Source organism: Alnus glutinosa, chromosome 2 (assembly GCF_958979055.1).
Source record: "Alnus glutinosa chromosome 2, dhAlnGlut1.1, whole genome shotgun sequence".
In the NCBI taxonomy this organism is placed as follows: domain Eukaryota; kingdom Viridiplantae; phylum Streptophyta; class Magnoliopsida; order Fagales; family Betulaceae; genus Alnus; species Alnus glutinosa.
The window spans coordinates 24,495,257-24,515,337 of NC_084887.1; the positions used below are offsets into that span (position 1 = coordinate 24,495,257).

Here is a 20,081-nt window from a genome sequence, read left to right on the forward strand (position 1 = left end):
CACAATCATTTATTTCGCAATTCATTTTACTTAGAAATTCAGTGCCCACAACATTGAATCATAAAACATTTAATGACAGTATAAATATGCACATTTCATATTAAAATAAACATGCTATCAAAACATTAGTTTAGGGTTTGACGTGAGCTTACTCACCTTGGTCGTAAAAGTTATCTACAAAACCTTCCTCAAATGCCTTAGCCCCTTTGCCTACAAGTAAGGGTGTAAATCCAGTCCCGGTTCCTGGTTATTGGCCAAAACCGGGAACCGGAATCGGGGTCCCTGGTTATTGGATTTCAGTAACCGGAACTGGAACTGGGTACCCCGATTAAACGGTTTTTACCCGGTTACCCGGTTTTTCAGACCGGGTAATTTTATTTTTTTAATTTCTTTTTTCAAAAAAAAAAAAAGACCATGAAAAACAACCAATCGCCTGACGGTGTGGACTTGAGCCTGACGGTGGAGAAAATGGTGGAAGTGGTGAAGATCAACTAGTTCGGGAAATGGTTTAGGAGACACGGCTAACATATCCATGAGAACCAAAACACCACAATTCCAACAAGAACTCCATTCGGCCACTCCAAGCAAAAACAGAGGATTTTATCAAAATAAATCAACAATAATAAACCAAATCAACTATTTTACAAGGATTACTATTTTGAGGATTTACCCAAAAAATCCACCAAAAAATGTGTTGAACGGGTCACGGAATGAATCGCCGGAAGTCACAACCCGTACCCCTGCTCCACTGAAGTCGACCCATCGCCGATTGGCTTGACCCACTGAAGAATCGGGTCTACTTTGGTTCCTCTCGTGTTCGTTGGGTCACGGTCTTCTTCGGTATCACGGCATCGTCTGCTCCAGTAACTGGCGACTTGTGGATGATCGAGCCTCACTTTTGCCTTTTGGGTTCACGATCTCCTCTCTGTCTTAATCTCTCTGTCACTCCCGATCTCTTTCTCAATCAGACAAAGCAAAACAAGAAAGATAAATGAATGAAAGAAGGAAGAGAAAGATAAGAAGGTTCCGGTAGCAAAGAAGAAAGAGGAATGGTGTGTGTTTGTCCAAAGAGGAATGGTGTATTTGTTTTTTTAAGAAAAAATATGTTTTGGAGAATGGAGTTGGCGCTGGAGGCTGGAGCAGTGGAGCGGCGCCGGGACTACGCAAAAGAAACAAAAGAAAAAGGTAAGGTTTTTTAGTTTTTAATATTTTATGGTGCAGGGACGAAGCAAAACTACAAAAGGGTTTTTTTTTTTTTTTTTTTTTAATTAAGTATAAGACTCGTTCCCGGGTATAACCGGGTCTTGTGAAATCAAGAACCCGGGACTGGGTTCCCGGTTTTAAAAAACCATGTACCTACTCGGTTACCTGTTTTCCGGGCCCGGTTAGTGCCCGAATCCGGTTCCGGTCTGGTTATAACCGGCCCGGATTTACACCCCTACCTACAAGTATTTTATCATTAGTTGGGTCTCTAAATTGAAAACCTTAGTTTAGCACCTGAAACCCTAGAATTTTGGTGTCTGTTAGGTACCATTAGAGTGGTCCCCCAGCACCATTAGAACAGTCTTTGACCATCATCCGAACATTACCATTCTAACAGCTCGCACAATGTTAGAATGATATACTTTCATCATCTCCTACATTCGAAAAATCTCATTTTTCCTTCCTACAAGGTCTCTAGTAGCTCTAAAACCTTAAAATACACTCCATTTTCTTCCTTTAACACTGTTTAAGGCCTAAAAATGAAACATTTTTACAATATAACCTAAAAATTTCAAACTTTTCTTCCATCTCACTTTCTTTCACCAAACTCACACTAAGACAATGTCTTGGGTACACACACCCATAAACACTATCAAAATCGTAACTAAAACATGTTTTTATAAATGAAATGGACTACGGTAAAGGGTGAGGGTTTACCTTATTGAAGCCTTGAAGCCAAAACCTCAGAGAACTCTTACTCTCCCTTTTTCTCTCTTCTCTCTTCTCTCTTTCTTTGGTGGCTTTGGTTGCTAGGGTTTCATCCTATGGCTTAAATAAGCCTCCCTCCTTACCTCTGCTAGTTTTAGACTTATCTAAATCGCATGCAGTCGGCTATCACAGTTAGAACGTTTCGCAAGCCGTTTGAACCGTAGAAGTTTTCAATTTATCCTATGTGGCTCATGGCCATATTGTTGCAAAGGTTACTTTATATCGTTCGAATGATTGGGTTTCATTTCCCATGTTGCTTCCCACCATATCGTTCAAACAGTCGGGTTTTTCTTTATTCTACGTGGCTTCTTGGGCCACTGTTCGAACAGTTGCTTTCCACTATTAGAATGGCTTTGGACATATTTCAGTAATTTGGAGTTACTATGGTCATTTAAAAAAAAAAAAAAAAAAAAAAAAAACTGAATAAAAATATTGGAGGTGTTACGAGGTCTATTCAACTTTTTGTGGAATTAGAGGGGATTTTTTTTCTTCAAATTTTTAGGATGTTAGGAGGATTTTCAGACTTTTAAAAGGATATTTTTAAGTTTTTGGGAAGTTAGAAGGTTTTTTCTTTTTTATTATTTATTTAAATAGATATTTTCAAAATTTTAATAGAACTACGGTTTTTTTTTTTTTTTTTTTTTTTTTTTTTTTTTTTTTTATGATTAAGGGATTTTTATCACATTCTGGGAGGCCAATAGCCTCTTCAACATGCTTCTTAATATTTGATATGTGTCCCACTGTTTGAATTTGTAAAATTGACAATTTGGATCTCAATGTCATAGTTGGATGGTTTTTACCATTATAATATAGCAGTGCCAATTAGCCATTTAATATTATCCTCTTAAAAAAAAAAACAAGAGCTTATGAGACTAATTAATGCATAAGATGCCAATATGAGATGTCATATTTTTGGATAAATAAAATATACGTAAATATTAATATATGTATTTTTTTGTTTATGAGCAAAAATACATGAAAAATTGATTGATTTCTAATTTAACCGTGTGTGTGTGTGCAATGCGTAACAAAATAACAAAAGTGCGGGATTAAAAGAGACAGATATTTTGTTAACAAAGTGGAAACTCAATTAAGAGAAAACCACTTTGGGGCAGCTAAATCCAGAAAATTCATTATCAAAAGACAAAGCTAGTACAAAGACAGTAACACTCACATACCCATATGCAGCAATCGTATTTGCACTCTGACACGAACCCAATGTGAACGCCTCCCAACCAAGTCTCCTATTTGAATAGGTCTTCTATGGATTGCTTTAACTTAGGGCTCCTCCCTAAGATAGGCTTCAAACACGAGCACAACAACAGTACAATGGCAACAGCTTTAGAGCTAGTGGATCTTCACGATATCTCCCTAAAAACCATATTTAAGCTATAAAGAATTCAATACCGAATTCTGTAAAGAATACATGTCTAGATGCATCTATTTATAGGCTAAGAAGACCTAAATCGAGTCTGTCTCTGATTTCTCTAGGCGGCGTCAAGATGGTCTTCTGTGCAACTGGCTTTCCATAACGCGCTCCTTGCGTTTCCATATTAAGGCCGCGTCCAGACGGTGTTGTTCTAGAGTCCGGACGGTTGCACTTTGTCTGCACATAATTGTCATAACAGGAGCGCGTCTGGACGGTGTTGCCCTGCCGTCTGGACGGATGCATAGTGATTGCATGCAATTTCCTTATCAAGGATCTCGGTGTCCAGACGGCGTTGCCCTAGTGTCCGAGCAAGTACAAGCTGTCTTTCCACTCCGTGTTTGCGAAGGAAAGATGGAATCTTCTCAAAGCCTGAAGTGCATCCGGATGTGTTGACATGACGTCCGGACGGATGCAACCTTGAACTGTTTGACTTCTTGACATTGATGGGCGTCTGTATGCATGATTGAGCCGTTCGAATAGAAACTTGGGATCCGACTTCTCTAAGTTGGAATTTGCACAAAATCTTATTTGAATATCTTGAAACACTTTTATGAAAATGAAGACTCTGAAAAATATAGCATCCTTGATAAAGACATCAACATTACATAATAGTGATTTCGTCAACAGAATGCAGCCAACACAAACTAACAATATAAACACATATCTTACATTTACATCCAAATCCACTTATGTATTAGTTCTAATTCTTATAAAAAAGATGGTCAACCACTTAAAAGACATCATGTTAGTCAGTATGAAATAAGTGTGATAAATAAATGTCAATAGCATAATTACTTTATTAAAAAAAGAAAGAAAAAAAAAAAGAAAAAAGGAAGAGTAACACCTCACACTTATTTAACACATTCATATGACATGAGGTGATATGAATGTGATGAGTATCATTATTCTTACTCAAATACAAATTAAACTCATCTAAATACAGTCATATAACATACTCATATCACACTGGGTAACATGAATATGGAAAACATTATTATTATTATTTTATTTAAATACATGATGTGACAGAGGTGACTGGATCAAAATCCTACCACTTCAGCCCAACAAAATTGGATCCGGCTATTATGCGGTACTAAAAACTACTGCATATTTGCAGTAGTTTTTGGAACGATTGGGATTCATATAGCCAGCCTGTTTTTTATTTTTTATTTATTTATTTTTTTCACATCAGCAGAAGAAAGAGGTCTAGCTCCAAGCCCCCCTCCCTCCTCCTTTGAAAGTCAGCAAATAGTCTCACAAGATCAGGAAGCCTTTGCCACATCCGCCTCATGCGGTACTAATTATGGAAAACATACTCATATCACACTGGGTAACATGAATATGGAAAACATTATTATTATTATTTTATTTAAATACATGATGTGACAGAGGTGATTGGATGAAATCCTACCACTTCAGCCCAACAAAATTGGATCCGGCTATTATGCGGTACTAAAAACTACTGCATATTTGCAGTAGTTTTTGGAACGATTGGGATTCATATAGCCAGCCTGTTTTTTTTTTTTTTTTTTTTTTTTTTTCACATCAGCAGAAGAAAGAGGTCTAGCTCCAAGCCCCCCTCCCTCCTCCTCTGAAAGTCAGCAAATAGTCTCACAAGATCAGGAAGCCTCTGCCACATCCGCCTCCTAAACAGCCACCAAAGCCCTTCTAAACCCAACAACCACCACAACAGCTTGTGATTACCTACGCCGTCTCTCCCAAGGTCATTCACGCCACCGCTCCAACTTCATGTACATCACTCCCAAGGTCATCATCGACATCACCCCCCGGCGTCGAAAACACGAAAAGGCTTGCCTCCATCAAGAAGATCAACTCGTTGGAGAGAGATAGGGATAGAGACAAAACCAGCAGCACTACCACAGTTATGGATAGTGGAAGGAGAGGGGTTACTAGATTTGGGTGAGGCTTATCCAGGGATATTATTGCCGGTGTCGGCGAATTTGTTTCCGATTTTGGATGGGTTCTTCTCGCCGTTCAATGACCAGCAAAACTTTCCTCTATTACATGATCTGAGCCCAGTTTAGCATAATGGGTTCTCAGCGAGTCCTTCGGGGTTGCTCTCAGCTTCTTTGATCTCTCCATCTGTAACGACCCAAGGAAAAACGCTAGCTACATATGCGCTGTCACTCCAAAAGGACTAGTCAATTTAGAGTTTCCCTAAAATTCCTTATAAAGTCCAGTTTCACCTAATAATTAGATAATATGTGATTTAGCACTCATGACCATTTTTATAACCACTCACTTTTTGTGAGTTATTTATCTTTTTCCAATATGGGATCAGGGTGTTACACCATCTCATTCTTTGATGGACCTGTTATGCAAATTTTTGGACTTTTTGGCATAGCTGTGTACTACTGTGCTTAAGGAATTTCAAAAAAAATAAATAAATAAATAAAAGCATGCAATTTTGCCCAAGAAATTGGTAGAGTTTTTTTGCATTGACCGACACATGCACATAGAGAGAGAGAGAGAGAGAGTACAAGCTAATTGTATGAATCCCAGCCGTTCAAAAAACTACCTCAGATATGCGTTACTTTTTAGTAATGCATAGTAGCCGAATCCAATAAAATTTAGAGCAAGATGAATAGCATTTTTCCTATCTAAAATATGGTAGAATTGTTAACAAAATAAGATTTTATCTCACTGTTTTAAAAATAAATCAGATTTTTATCTAATTTTTTAAAAATTTTATTTTAAAAAGTCAAATTATTCAAACAACTTTTTCAACTTTATTTATTTCAAAATTTACACACTAAATTATAAATGAATTTAGATTTTAAAATATTAAACACCGAAAACGTACCATAAGAGCCCGTTAAATCCTCTTCTAGATAGGTAAAAAAAAATAAAATAGAACGATCGCACGTCAGTCCGACCGAAAATAATAAAAATCGTCAAACAAAATCTCTGCCATCTAGTCAGACCACATAAGTGGCTGGAAGGTATAGGCCCCACTTCCACCTAATCTGACCCTTGTTCTCATGGTACTCGTGCTACCACGCGCCTATCCGAGCGAGTACACAGTCAGGCATTACTGAGCATGTAAGTTATGTAACCCATTTATCCCGCAACACACCAAAGTTTCCGCAGCTGTGTCTCACCAAGTACTCATACTTGGCACGTGAGAACGAAGAGGCAGCGACACGCATGTCAGCGCACGCGTGCGTTGTCTTTGCTCGTGGGCGTGGGGCCCAACCTACTTCTTTCACAGTTTGTTTGTGATTGTATCTGGGCCCCACACTGTCCCTGTCAGTCTCAGCTGTACGATCGCTACCCTGTGTCACTACATCTCATTAGGAGGCCCGCAATTTCCTCCGTGATTGGAAATGCCCATCCCGGCCCTGACCCTGCTAATGGAAATGGAAATATCCCGATTCCTGTGTGTTGTGAACTCCACCTCTCCAATAAACTAATCTCCACATACTAGACCTAGAACTTTCCGTTTAAAGGAATAGAACTTATGCCTTGAAGCATAAATAATCAAGTTGAGTTATAATTTAATTGAGAAAAGATACATGTGATTTGAGACAAAAAAATCAAATAAAAAAATAATTATAAATTAAATTAAATTACTATTTATGACTAATTTGGAAATAGTTGGACCAATTAGTAGTCCTTGCACCAATACCCTCCAAATTTTGTCAAATAATTAACTCATTGCTCATTAGAGTGATGTTATATAATATTTTTATCTTATAACTATTCTACAATGCTGACGTGGCAGTCTTAATCAACAATTTTGAATTTTTTTAAATGATTGATCCAACAATTAATTAGTACTGCTATGTGAGTATTGTGCGATAGTTGTAAGATAGAAATCTGGTTTCTAGCATTACTATTACTCATTAATATTAGGATGTGTGCCCTGAAATCCAATTATTTTGAATGACATTAAGTTTTAATTGAATAAAGTTGTTTATTCACTGATTTCATTTAATGAACATTGGGCATCGGCTTGGACGAAAATAATTTTTCTATTAAAAGATCTTTCAATTTGTTTTTGAACCATTGCAAAAACTTTAATTAGTAACATCTGATTTGCTAGAAATTGGAATGCACCAAGTATAATGACTAAAATCATCAGCAATTGAAAGAAAATAATTATTTCCATAGAGTGAAGAAACAGAAGCAGGACCCCACAAATCTAAATAAAAAAACTACAAAGGAAATTTTATTCCTAAAAGAACTAGACCTAACAAGCAATTTGTGGCTATTTTCCATTTGACAAGATGGGCAATGGCGTCGAGACTCTTATTAGACGATACAGGTAGAATATGAGATGAGACAACTTGACTAAGGGCACGTTGATGTGGATGGCTGAGGCGAGCATGCCAACGTGACAAAGACACTCTTTTGCCAACACAACCAACGTGAGATGACTTGGAAAGATATTGGAGGCCATGGGTAAATGTCATTTTTAATCTTATCACGGAGAATGGTATTCCTCGATTAAAGATCATTAATGAAAAAATAATAAAGAAATAATTTAATGGAAGCAAGATTATCTCGAGTGAATTGAGAAACCAAAATTAAATTTTTGCATATTCAATGAATATGCAAAACTATGTTTATCTAAAAGTTCGTTAGAGGGGAAGGCAAAAAGGAAGAGCCAATTTAAGTTTTGAAAACTTAACCATTTTACCCACATGGATCTGATCAGCCCCAGAGTACGGTTCAGCTTGGAGGTTGGGATTATTCAAGTCTACTGTGAGATAAGTTGTGTTTGGATACCAGTCCATCAGGGTGATTGTGTTTTCAAGTAAGATAAGCTGCAAATTGATTATTGTTAGTATCGGGCTAAAAAGAAGTATTGAACTTGTGCCATTAATAGAAAACATTGTGACCTGGTTTGTTGTAGATTTGGTAGATGGATCTCGGGGCATTAAAGCCATATGCACAATAGGGCCCACTTCCTCTACCTCTTCCACGCCCACGAGAAGAATTGTTGAATGGTTGTTGTGGCTGAGCGTACTATTGGTTGCGTGAAAAAAATGGCAAGATTATCTTGAGTGAATTGAGAAACCGAAATTAAATTTTTGTCAGTTTAATGAACATGCAAAATTATGTTTAGCTAAAAGTTTGTTTGAGGGGAAGGCAAAAATGAAGAGCCAATGTAAGAAATTTTCAAAACTTAACCATTTTACCCACATGGATCTAATTAGCCCTAGAGTACGGTTCAGCTTGGAGGTTGAGATTGTTAAAGTTTGCTGTGGAATAAACTGTGTTTCGATACTTGTCCATTATGGTGATTGTTTTCTAGTAAGATAAACTGCAGATTGATTATTGTTAATATCAAGCTAAAAAGAAGGATTGAACTTGTGCCATTAACATAGAGCAATGTGACCTGGTTTGTTGTAAAGTTGGTAGATGGGTCGCGGGGCATTAAAGCCAGATGCACAATAGAGCCCACAGCCTCTACCTCTTTCACACCCACGAGAAGAATTAATATTGAATGGCTGTTGTGGCTGGGCATACTGTTGGTTGCATGAAAAAAAATGCTATTGAATTGTTTGTCCTTGATGAAGGTGTGCCCTTGATGTCTGCATGGAGCAGAGAAGTTGTGATTTGCAAAATTCACAAATCAATTGAAGAAGAATTATGTTCTAGCCACATCTCATGTAAGTAAATGACCATAAACATCTTCTAGAGTTAACGATTTTTGTTATTGTGGTGAGAGAGGTGACTAAAGGATCAAACTCAAAATCAAGACCACCAAGAATGTATGTGATGACTTCTAAATCAAACATATGTTGGCCAATGGAGGTTAGAGAATTAGCAAATGCTCTTCACGCGTTGAAAATAATCAATTATTTTGATATTGCCCTTTTTGGTTGTTGCTAATTGAAACCGAATTTGCATGATACTAGCTTGAGATTGAAACACGATTTTTTTTTTCCAAGATAACACAAATATCACAAGATGTAGTAAGATCAATGACGTGTGAAAAAATGGTCTCATATAAAGTAGAGAGAATCACACGTAAGAGGATTTGGTATTGTTGACCAGAGTTTGAAATTTGGATCAAGAGTAATGATGGTTTGTTAGGTTTGAGATGAAGATGAAGAGTGGGGGTTGTGATAAATTCGTCGGGGCATGGATGACTGCCATCAACGAAACCCATGAGATCGTGGCCTATTTAGGTAGAGAATAAGTGTGGCTTTCCATACATTATAATTCTCTCTGTTGAGTTTGACAATAAGAAATTTAGTGGAAAGTGTGATAGAAGGAGTGAAGGTTGTAGAAGATGAATTGATATTGGAAGATTGATTTTCAGAAGTTGTAGACGTGGTAGATGTTAGCCAATAATGCTGTGATACCATATATGTTTCTTATCAACACTAGATTTTATGTTTTGACTCTCGCGAATTTATTGGGATGAGTTAGGTACTATTTATACTGAGTTACAATTTATCAATGTACTCTATTACACGTTTTTGATATCTAATGTTGTAATTGTTGCTCCTATTATTAATTCCATTAAACGTTATTGATACATAAGATAAATCCCGTGCTTTCCGTTCTTGAAGTTTGAGTAGTTAATCATTGTATAAGTATGAATTTGTATACTTATGTAACATTACGTGATTATAATGTATACTTATAGCTTAACATTTGTGTGTGTGTATATATATATATATATACACGTTAATTATGAATCATTTAATAATATACTTATAGCTTAATATTTGTGTGTGTGCGTCCCCAAGGGGTAGCTCAATCGGCTGGAGACCACACCTCATGAAACGGAGGTCACTAGTTCGAATCCCCCCTCCCTCCTTTTGTGTGGACATGTAAAAAAATAATAATAATTGTGTGTGTGTGTGTGTGTGCACACGTTAATTATGAATCATTTAATAATATTCTCTATGATAAGCACGATAATTATGAATCATATTTATTCTAAGTATTTAATGATAATATTTAAATCATATGATCTATATTCTAATGATATTACTTATGATCACATGACCATATGATTTTACAAATAATATATTTACATAGATGTATATCATTTGTATTAAAATGTTATTATATATAACTATAGTGTCAGTATATAATATGTTAATATAAACATATTATATATTTTAGTATATAACTATAACTTTATAGACTATAAGTAACTATAAGTTATTATATATAAGTTATAACTTTAAACAATGGTATATGTGAGTTATTACTATATTATGTATAAATATAGTATAAATATATAATATGCTTACATATTATATGATATAGTATATAACTATAGTCTATAGGTAATTAACCATATGTTTTTATATATAAATATAGGCTATAGTATATGTATAGTGTAAGTAACTAGTAAGTATAGTATACAATATATAACTAATTTACTATAGTATAAGCAAGGTTTGCAAAACGGGTTACCGTATAGAGTTCAGGTTGACCTGCCAATCCGTTTAGGATAACTTGAACCTAACACGATTAACTAAGTAGGTTGAAGCACAAAACTCGAACACGAGACGTTTATAAGCCGGGTTACTCGACACGAAGTCACACGATTAACCCGTTTAGTTAATGGATCATGTCGGGTTGACATTACACGAGCCAATTGTTATTTAAAGATTTTTTTTTGGGTTAAAATTATCATCAAGAACTAATTAGCTGATCAAATGAATTAATATACCTGAGCAACAATGCCACTGTCGAGGGCCCTCAGAAGCACATCTTCATTTATAACTCCGCCTCTGCCAACATTGATGATACAGACTCCTTTCTTCATATTGGCAAAAGTTTCATCATTGAAGACCTTTGAAATAGCAGGAGTGAGTGGCATGTGGGGAGAGATGAAATCCACTATAGAGATGACTTGATTAAAATGTACCAATTCCACACCTAGAGCATGGGCTTTGTCCATCGGTGCATATGGATCATGTGCAATCACATGCATACCCAACCCTTTCGCACGCCTCGCCACTTCAGATCCCAGTTTTCCAAATCTCATAACTGCCAATGTTTTTCCAACCAGAGAGCCCCAACATGCTTGGAACATAGCCATTTTCTTGTAAAATTGAAATGAATTACTAATTTGTCTTGGGGTCCTAAAAATCGACGGACAGATGGACAGAGTCGACGGACAGTGTGGAGTTGACAGGCGATGACGGAGCCTGGAATGAATCTACAGATGAAAAAAAGAAAAAGAGAGTGAAAAACAGAAAATGCAGCTAGGGTTTTCTAACTTTTCTTATTCTATTTCGGTTTTTTTTTTAAAAAAAAAAAAATAAATAAACCGGTTCAGGTCAACCCGAACCCGTGTTTATAAACGGGTTGATCCATTTATGATCCGACCCCATTTAGCCTAAACTCAAACCTTATAACTTTGTATTGTGTTCGTGTCGGATTCGCGGATCGTGTCAAAAACTATTAACCTTAAGTATAAGCATATTATTTTCTACAATATATAACTATAGTTAACCATTTGTTATATTGTATGTATATAGTTATATACACTAACATATAAACTAACTAGTTATGTTTGTGTATTAACATAATAGTTAATAGTAATTTACTATGTAGTATACAAATTATAGTTAACTATTTAATATTTTAATAGTTAAATATGTTATAACTAGTTAATATATTTAATATGCTAACTATTTATTATGTTAGTATATCGACTAATTTTTTTTTTTTTAATTTTTTAATATAAACTTCTCATACTTCATTAATCAAGCAAAAAAAACTGACCCTAAAGAGGGATATAGGGACAAAATTGTTCCCTAGTTACAATACTAGTGATACTCTATGGAATATCCTCCAACGAACATAAATCTACATTATTATAAGTTGCCTCTTTAGCAAGTATATGTGCAGCAAAGTTAGCCTTTCTATGAACAAAGATAAACCTAGCAAATCAAAACCAAGTCATTTCCTGTAGAATACTATCTATAAAATGACCGATCTGTGATAAATGGGGAGGATCCGAATTGATTTCTATAACAATCTAAGCTGTATCTCATTCAAATATAACTTCAAAGAAAACCACTTCTTTACTAAATTGCATAACACTAAGAGCTACTATTACTTCAACAGACTTAGGATCTACCGTCACCAGTTGAGTCAAGCTACGAGCTCCCAAAAAAATTCTCATGCAATCCCGAGCAATAATCCTCATCCTTATACATCCATCCTTACTATTTAGAGAAGCATCCCAGTTTTCTTTTATTACTCCACTTGGGGGAGGTTTTTAGGTAAGTTGTCTTCTTCGTGATTCAATCTCCAATGGCTGAATGAGTTCCTGCTCATTCCTGTTGCATGGTTTAAAATCTTCAAGGGAAGCTGCCGCTTCTATATAAACAACAATTGGATGAATAAAGACTCCATAAAAAACCCATGCATTTCTTCTTAACCAAATTTGACGGGCAGTCTCTGCCATTAAATCTAAAACCTCTCTACTAAACCGTTGCAAGCAGTATTCAAAAAGCATCAGAAAATTAGTTCCCTCACTATAGCATCTATGAAAACTGGATGAACTTCCTCTTGAAACATCCTTGGCAGCAGGGCAGTTCCAGACGGCATATATAGTAGTTTCTTCTTCTATACCACAGGGCATTTTGTATCCTCTACCACCCTCCATTTAAATAAATTAGTCCTTGTAGGAAGCAAATCATTGCATGCATGCCAAATAAATAGTATTACTGGATTAGGTACGTCCATAGCCCAAACAGATTTCCAAACATCATGTCCCTTCGCCACATTAGAGCATTGTCCTCCGAATCTGTCCTATAATTCCTTCCCCAAAAGGTATGCATTGTGTAATGTGAAAACTCCATTTGTGATTCCCCTCCATATCATCCGATCATGTGGTAACAAATGACTCTAGGGAATATTGGAAATTACCTTAGCTTCATCTTCTGAGAACATTTCCTTGATTAGGTCTAAATTCAGGCCCTTCAAATCTTGATCTATCAAAGCTGCAACAGTGGATTATTCTTGGAGGAGATTGGACAGTGTACGTAGTAGGTGTTGGCAGCCACCTATCCCCCCACAGCTTGATGAAACTGCCATCTCCCACCCTCAACATCAGTCCTTGTTGTAGTAAATCCCTGGAATTGAAGATGCTCCCCCATGCAAAAAAAGGCCAACTCCCTAGAGAAGCCTCAAAGAAGGAAGAATTTGGGAAATACTTTGCTTTTAGAATTTGTGTTGTAATAAAAGAAGGTTCCTGAATTAGTCTCCAGCCTTGCTTTACTAGAAGGGCCTTGTTGAATAAAATTAAATCCCTAAAGCCTAGCCCTCCAACAACTTTTGATCTTCTCATTTTGTCCCAACTCATCCAGTGTATTTTAGAGTTTTTTGCCATATGGCTTTACCAAAAATTCGGCATCATACTATTCAACTCCTTACCCAAAGATCGGTAGTTGAAACACACCGATGTTGTATGTTGGAATAGCCTGAACAACCGCCTTCAGCAGTACCTCTTTGCTTGCACGGGATAAGAACTTCATTTTCCAGTTGTTGAGCCTTTGCGACACCTTCTTCTTAATATTATTGAAAGCTTGAATTTTGGATTTTCCAACAAAAGAAGGCAGCCCAAGATAAGTGTCTATGCGATGAGCCTCTGTCAAACCAGATAACATGAGTATTTTCTACTTTCTCTCATGGCTTGTGTTGCGACTAAAAAATTGAAATCTTTTGCATGTTAAGTTTTTGCCCCGATTCTGCTTCATATATGCCCGAAATTCTCAACAACCTTCTCCATTCTAACGAGTTAGCCTTGTAGAACAGCATGCTATCATCAGCAAAAAATAAATGGCTTAACCAAGGGCCCATGGGAGATGTAGGAACTCCTGTAATTTTCCCCTTCTGCTCTGCTTGGTGGAGTAAGGCACTTAGAGCTTCATCACATAATAGGAATAAGTATGGAGAGATGGGATACCCTTGTCAAATTCCCCTGGAAAGGCCTTATATGCCCCCACTGGATTCCCATTAAAAACAACAAAATATGAAACAGAACGAACATATGTCATCACTAAATGAACCCATTTATCATAAAGCTCATCCGAATGACAGCAGCATCCAAAAATGGCCATTCAACCCGATCATAAGCCTTACTCTTGTCGAGTTTTAAGCCCATAAGACCAACCTTGCTCCACATCTGTGTCTGCATAGTGTACATTGTTTGATATGCAGCAAGAATGTTGTCTGTGATCAACCTTCCTGGGATGAATGCACTCTGTGTATAAGAAATGATTTATGGCAACACTACTTTAAGTCTATTAGCTAGTACTTTAGAAATCAACTTGTATATCACATTACACAAGCTAATTGGTTTAAATTCAGTAACACTTCCAGGGGAGTGTAATTTTGGTATTAGAGTTATAAATGTAGCATTAATCCTTTCATCCATCACACCCGAGTTGAAAAAATGAAGGATGGCAAAAAACATACCTTTATGTGCACAGTAGCGCAATTGTATTGATAAAAGCAAGCAGAAAATCCATCTGGACCCGGGGCCTTCAATTGTGGCATTTGGTGTAAAGCATAGGAGATTTCCTTAATTGTGAACTCTGCCAACAATTTCTGGTTCATCAAAGGGGTCACTTTTCGGTCAAGTGCCCGAACACAGGCATCCACCTCCAACTCCTTTCCAGCAGTGAACAGGTCTTGATTGTAATGCACAAAGGCTGCTTCTATTTGTTCCTTGGAAGTGCATTGTCGACCATCCTTATCCTTTATCTTCCCTTTCTGATTGCGTCTATTTTTCTGGTTAGAACATGCGTGGAAATATTTTGAATTTCTATCACTGAACTTGAGTTGGTTTTCTTTGGCCCATTGTTTCCATTTCAATTCTTCTTGCTCAAGGATGGCATGCAATTCTTCTTTAATGGGGGCCTTTGCATCCGGTAAATCAGGATTGTCATGCATCTGGATTGAGTGCAGCTCCTAAATTTTGTTATGTATATGTTGTTTCACCCGACTACCTTGCTTACCCATTGCTTCACAGATCTTCTGCAGCCATTTAGTTTACCATGTATAGTGCACCCAAGGTCGGCCTCCCTCTATTTTATACACCATACCTTCTTGTTTATTTTGCCATGTTCCTTCTGTTTGGTCCAACTTGCTTCATATTTGAAAATCTTGCTTTTGCTCCAATGGATATCCTTTGTATTGGAGAATGCCACTAATAAAGGGTGATGGTCTCAGCTACTGCGGGCAGGCACAGACACCTCAACCATGTCAAACTGCAAGCTCTCCAGCAACTTCCTAGTGTATTGGCTTACCCCTATTTGGGATAAATCAGTTTGTGGTTGAGAGTGAACGTGGAGGTGTCCTTTACCACTTGAATCGACACGTGGGTAATATGTGTTTGATATTGGGTCATTGTCCTACTAGATATCACTGAGACCTTCCCCCAAGCTGTGCCACACCATCCGGCCTAAATCCGTATCCCACCTGCCTATGAATTTATTAGGAAGCTTTCCTATTTTATTCCCACCCAAACCTTCCAAAAAGTCTTCAGCTGTCTTTCCCTTTTAAGACTCATTTCCTATATTTTCCTTTCGTAACTCCCGCACATAGTCCTCCAAGAAAATGCTAGTAACGTTTCCAACATTCATGAGCGTATCTTCCTTAGAAAATGTCGCCTGTAACGTATGCTCCTTGACCGTATTGGGCGCTATCATCATCATGCTAGGGTTTCGACCCAGAGAATCACCATCGTTGCCTATACTGGGGGCTTCATCCATGGGACTCACCACCTTGTTACTTTCCGAGTTGTTACTAGATTCCCTTTGGGCCTGAAAGCCACCAGCATTCCCATCAGTTCTAGTTCTGCCATAGTGAGGTTCTCCTCCCACCCCCTACAATTGGGAAAGGTTACCCATAACCATTGGCCATATGGATATTCTTCTTCATTGCTTGGAGGCCGACGACTCCCGATTCTGTTGCACCTTAATTGACCATGTTTGATAACACTGCACTTGAAGCAGAACTTAGGTAGTTTTTTATACTTAAAAGCTACCCATATCGATCGATTCTGAACATAGAGCATACGTCCCCAAGCCAAAGGCTTATAGTTAAGTCCAGCATTCTTTTCACTCAGAGATATTCACCCTAGCCTACCTCGTCATCAATAATATCAACTTCCTCCACTATTCCAACCGATGCTCCGATCTTCTGGCCGATAACCTTTCCCATGCATGCAAGGGGCAAGTTGTACATTCTCACATAGAAAGAGGTCTGTTCGAAATTCATATTAGAAGGAGGTGTGAGGCCGTCAAACTTTTAGAGAGAGACCAGATTCCGAATAACCATGGCCTTCCTTCCATAATCCTTGATTTATCCCACTCGTACTCAAACTCCACGACAAACATGTTTTCTCCTACCATGCGAAACGACACCGCTTCCATTGGTCTCCATGCCCGAAGCAAAGGAGCTTTGAAAAACTCCTTCAGTACAATTATGTTTGCCAACAATTTTCCAACCAAACAAGCTTGCCCCCTATTCATTAATGGATCTAACTCGGAGGCCTCAAAAGATACCCCCGAATTTTCATCCTCCAATAATGAAAACTTTCCCCCAGATTGATGATAATTTCTCATCCATAGGGATGCACTCAGTCCCCACACACAAAAGAACGAAATAAAGAAGATTAGAACCAGTGTATCACCCGAAAAAATTTAAGCCCTAGATGGACAAGAGAAACACAGCTTCCCCCCTTTGTTTTAGAGAGAGACAAAGGGAGAATATTGACTAATTAGTTAATAATATAGTTAATATACACTAACATATTAACATATAGTTAAATATGTTATAACTATTTAATAGTATATTAGCCATTTTAATTAATATTTAGAATACTAACTATAGTTAACTGTAGTTAGTATATATTAACTAACTTGTCAATATGTTAATACTTATACAATACAATCTTATATTTATCTAGATTATTGCTATTTATGCTTAAATATTTATAATTTATATCATACTCATATTCATGTAACCTATAGAACATACTTATTACTTAATAAGTAATGCACATACTTATATTTATATACTTAATTAATATATAGGAAAAAAAAGAAGGAAAAATCAGTACATGTGGTTACATCGATTTGCAATAAGCTCACTGTTGTACATATAAAAATGTTATAAGAGCTCCCTAGTGTATGCAAGGATAACAAATAGGTTCCTGTGGTATGCAAAAATAACCCATAAGTCCATGCACAAATCCCGTCCAATTTTTTGAAGGAAACCGTTAGATGCCATGTTAACACTACAAGGAGCTTATTGCAAATCGGTGTAACTAGATTGACTAATTTTGTATTTTTCCTAATATATATTAACTAACTAGTTAACATGTTAATACTCTTATACACTATAATCTTATATTTATATAGGATATTACTATTTAATTATACTTATATTTTATAATATTTATTGAATCCTCAAGCTATGACAAGTATTAAAAGGAAAAATCGCTGGAATAAAGTTATCAATATATTTGTTTTTTAAATAATAAAAGGGGGAAGAAGAGAGGAATGGTCTAAAGAGGATATTTTCCGCTCTTGATTCTTACAGAAAAAATAAAAAGAACTGTAGGAATACTTCTATAGCAACTATGAAAAGCGACTTATTTAACAATGGCATATACCCGAAAATTAGCTCTTATGGAGACCTTAGAAGCTGTCCAAGGCAACGGCATGTGCCCAGATATTCTCTCAATTATCAATATTTCTTGAAGGGTCAGTTTGGCATTTCCTCAACAGATAAGCTCGATGGAACAAAGTTACATCGTACGTTGATTTATTTGTTTTCTTTTTCTTTTAACTTTGTCGATGTTTTATTTTTTATTTTTTGAAAGAATTTTGTTAATGTTTTATTTTTTTTTTTTTTTTTTATATAGGTACGTTAAGAAGAAATTACATTAAACTAGGGCTGGGCAACCCATAACGTTAAGAAAAAAACATTAAAACCTATGAATGAAAGTACGCGGAGGCAATGCTTCCGAAGATGCGGGCCTATTGGACCTTGACACGGATGCCAAGAACCTGGGCCACCATTAAAGGTGGTAAAGGGTGGTTGCAGAATCACAAGGATCCAAACACCACTGGGGTAACCATTACAGAGATTACAGTAGAATATACAACAGAAAATCCTACATAACAAAGAAATACAAAAAACACACCTAAACAAAACTGCCCAGAAATACAAAAAGAAAAAAAACACAACAACACAGCAGCAACCGGTCAGCAGAGGGGCGTGGGCTGGGAGTCCCCTGAGACAGCGCGTGGAGTCCACGCGCCTACACCAGAGGACCTCTCGCCATCGGCTAACACCACGCACGGCGCGAGACCACCAACAGAGGCGGGGGAAGGGGGAAAACCGGTTTAGTCCCTGGCGGCGCGTGCAAATCACGCTCCGGTTCGCGGGAGGCCGGTGGAACCGCTTCTGATGTCGATGGAGTCGGATGGTGGCGGCGAAGCTGATGGAGAGGCGCGTGCCCTGCAAATCATGGTGGAGGATCATAGATCTGGAAACAAAATTTCTAATCCAAGAACCCAACCAAAAGACACAGTGAGCACTATGGATGGAGGAAAAGACCGGTAGATGAGGAGTTGAGGAGCAGAGAAGCAAGAAACATAAGGCAAAAACAAGATCCAGCAAGAGAAAGGCTAGAGCATGTTGATGCAGGATAAAGGCTTCTTCAGAGGAAGAAGCAAGAGCCACAACGGAGGCGGCGGTAGAGGGGGATAAGGGGGAAAAAGGAAGAGGGGAAAAAGTAAAGGGAGAGAAGAGGGAGGGAAGCCCAGAGCTTCCCTCCCATGGCGATGGGATTATTTGGGGGTTCAGGGGAAGGGGAAACAGGAGAGAGAAGAGAGCGTTTATTTATTGATCGTCGTTTTTTTCTAGCAACTTTAAGACCGCTCGGAGCTTTTGGATTTTGAATGTATTTTGTTAATGTTTTAAATTACATATTATAATTACCCATAATTGATATACTTCTGTTGAAGTACTTGTAATCATAATTGAAATGTGATGATGTTACGTCTTCTTTTGAGACCCATAATTAGAAAGTTTTAAATAGTAGACAGGGTTGGTTTGGTAAAATCATTTAGAAGATTTTTTTTTTTTTTTTTTTTTTTTTTTCATGTTCTAAAAAAGGACATAGGGATTGGAGAGCTTAATAATTTTTCTTTCTTCTCTTTTTGACCCTCAGAAATCGTAAATTCAAGAATGACCTTATTGTAAGGACTGTGTTCTCATAAGAGGACATATCAATGGGGTCCCTTTGCTGTCGTAATTATACCCTGTAATGTAATTTTAGGAACCAAAATGATTGCTTCCGCTCCCCCCATTATTACCCAGGTGGTGGACGGAAGCAACTATTTCGGTTGCCGAAATAATACCCACCATTATAAACTAATTAATTGTTTTATTTTTATTTTATTTTACAAACCCCATTATAAATTTATTTGCTGAGAAGTCTAGTTGGAATAAAAAAAAAAATTAAAAAAAAAAATATCTCTCTTAACTTTTTAAGTACCAGCGCAATTAATAATAATAAAATAAAATAAAAAATGCTATTTTTCTTAGGTGCCTTTGTCAAATGTGGTGTCAATCCCTTTCAAATTTGTAGGCACCAAGCTAGATTGTACTACTTTTAACTTTCTTACATTATTTGTTTGAAGAAAAGACG

The 20,081-nt window shown here is 37.0% G+C and overlaps 1 protein-coding gene, 1 non-coding gene and 1 pseudogene across 2 annotated transcripts; 1 reads left to right on the forward strand and 2 right to left on the reverse strand.

Annotated features, from left to right (window-relative positions):
- Positions 1 to 1,115: 1,115 nt before the first annotated feature.
- Positions 1,116 to 5,562, forward strand: LOC133860395 (protein MKS1-like; annotated as a pseudogene).
- Positions 5,563 to 9,031: 3,469 nt separating this feature from the next.
- Positions 9,032 to 9,171, reverse strand: LOC133862136 (small nucleolar RNA Z247). The gene has a single exon (XR_009899157.1). It is a non-coding gene; the product is annotated as a small nucleolar RNA Z247 (small nucleolar RNA).
- Positions 9,172 to 11,057: 1,886 nt separating this feature from the next.
- On the reverse strand, positions 11,058 to 14,019 carry LOC133860396 (uncharacterized). Its single transcript, XM_062296012.1, has 3 exons — positions 13,812 to 14,019; positions 13,280 to 13,353; positions 11,058 to 11,558 (listed from the first exon to the last, which is right to left on the reverse strand). Exons 1-3 carry the CDS (start codon positions 14,017 to 14,019, stop codon positions 11,058 to 11,060), a joined length of 783 nt encoding a protein of 260 aa, XP_062151996.1.
- Between the last annotated feature and the right edge of the window lie 6,062 nt (positions 14,020 to 20,081).

Coding starts and splice junctions, on each gene's coding strand:
- LOC133860396 (XM_062296012.1), bottom strand. CDS start 14,019: ATGTTATCTGGTTTGACAGAGGCTCATCGCATAGACACTTATCTTGGG. Junction 13,354..13,811: donor TATTCCAACATACAACATCG/GTGTGTTTCAAC, acceptor CCACTGTTGCAG/CTTTGATAGATCAAGATTTG. Junction 11,559..13,279: donor TCTCAGAAGATGAAGCTAAG/GTAATTTCCAAT, acceptor TTTCATCTGTAG/ATTCATTCCAGGCTCCGTCA.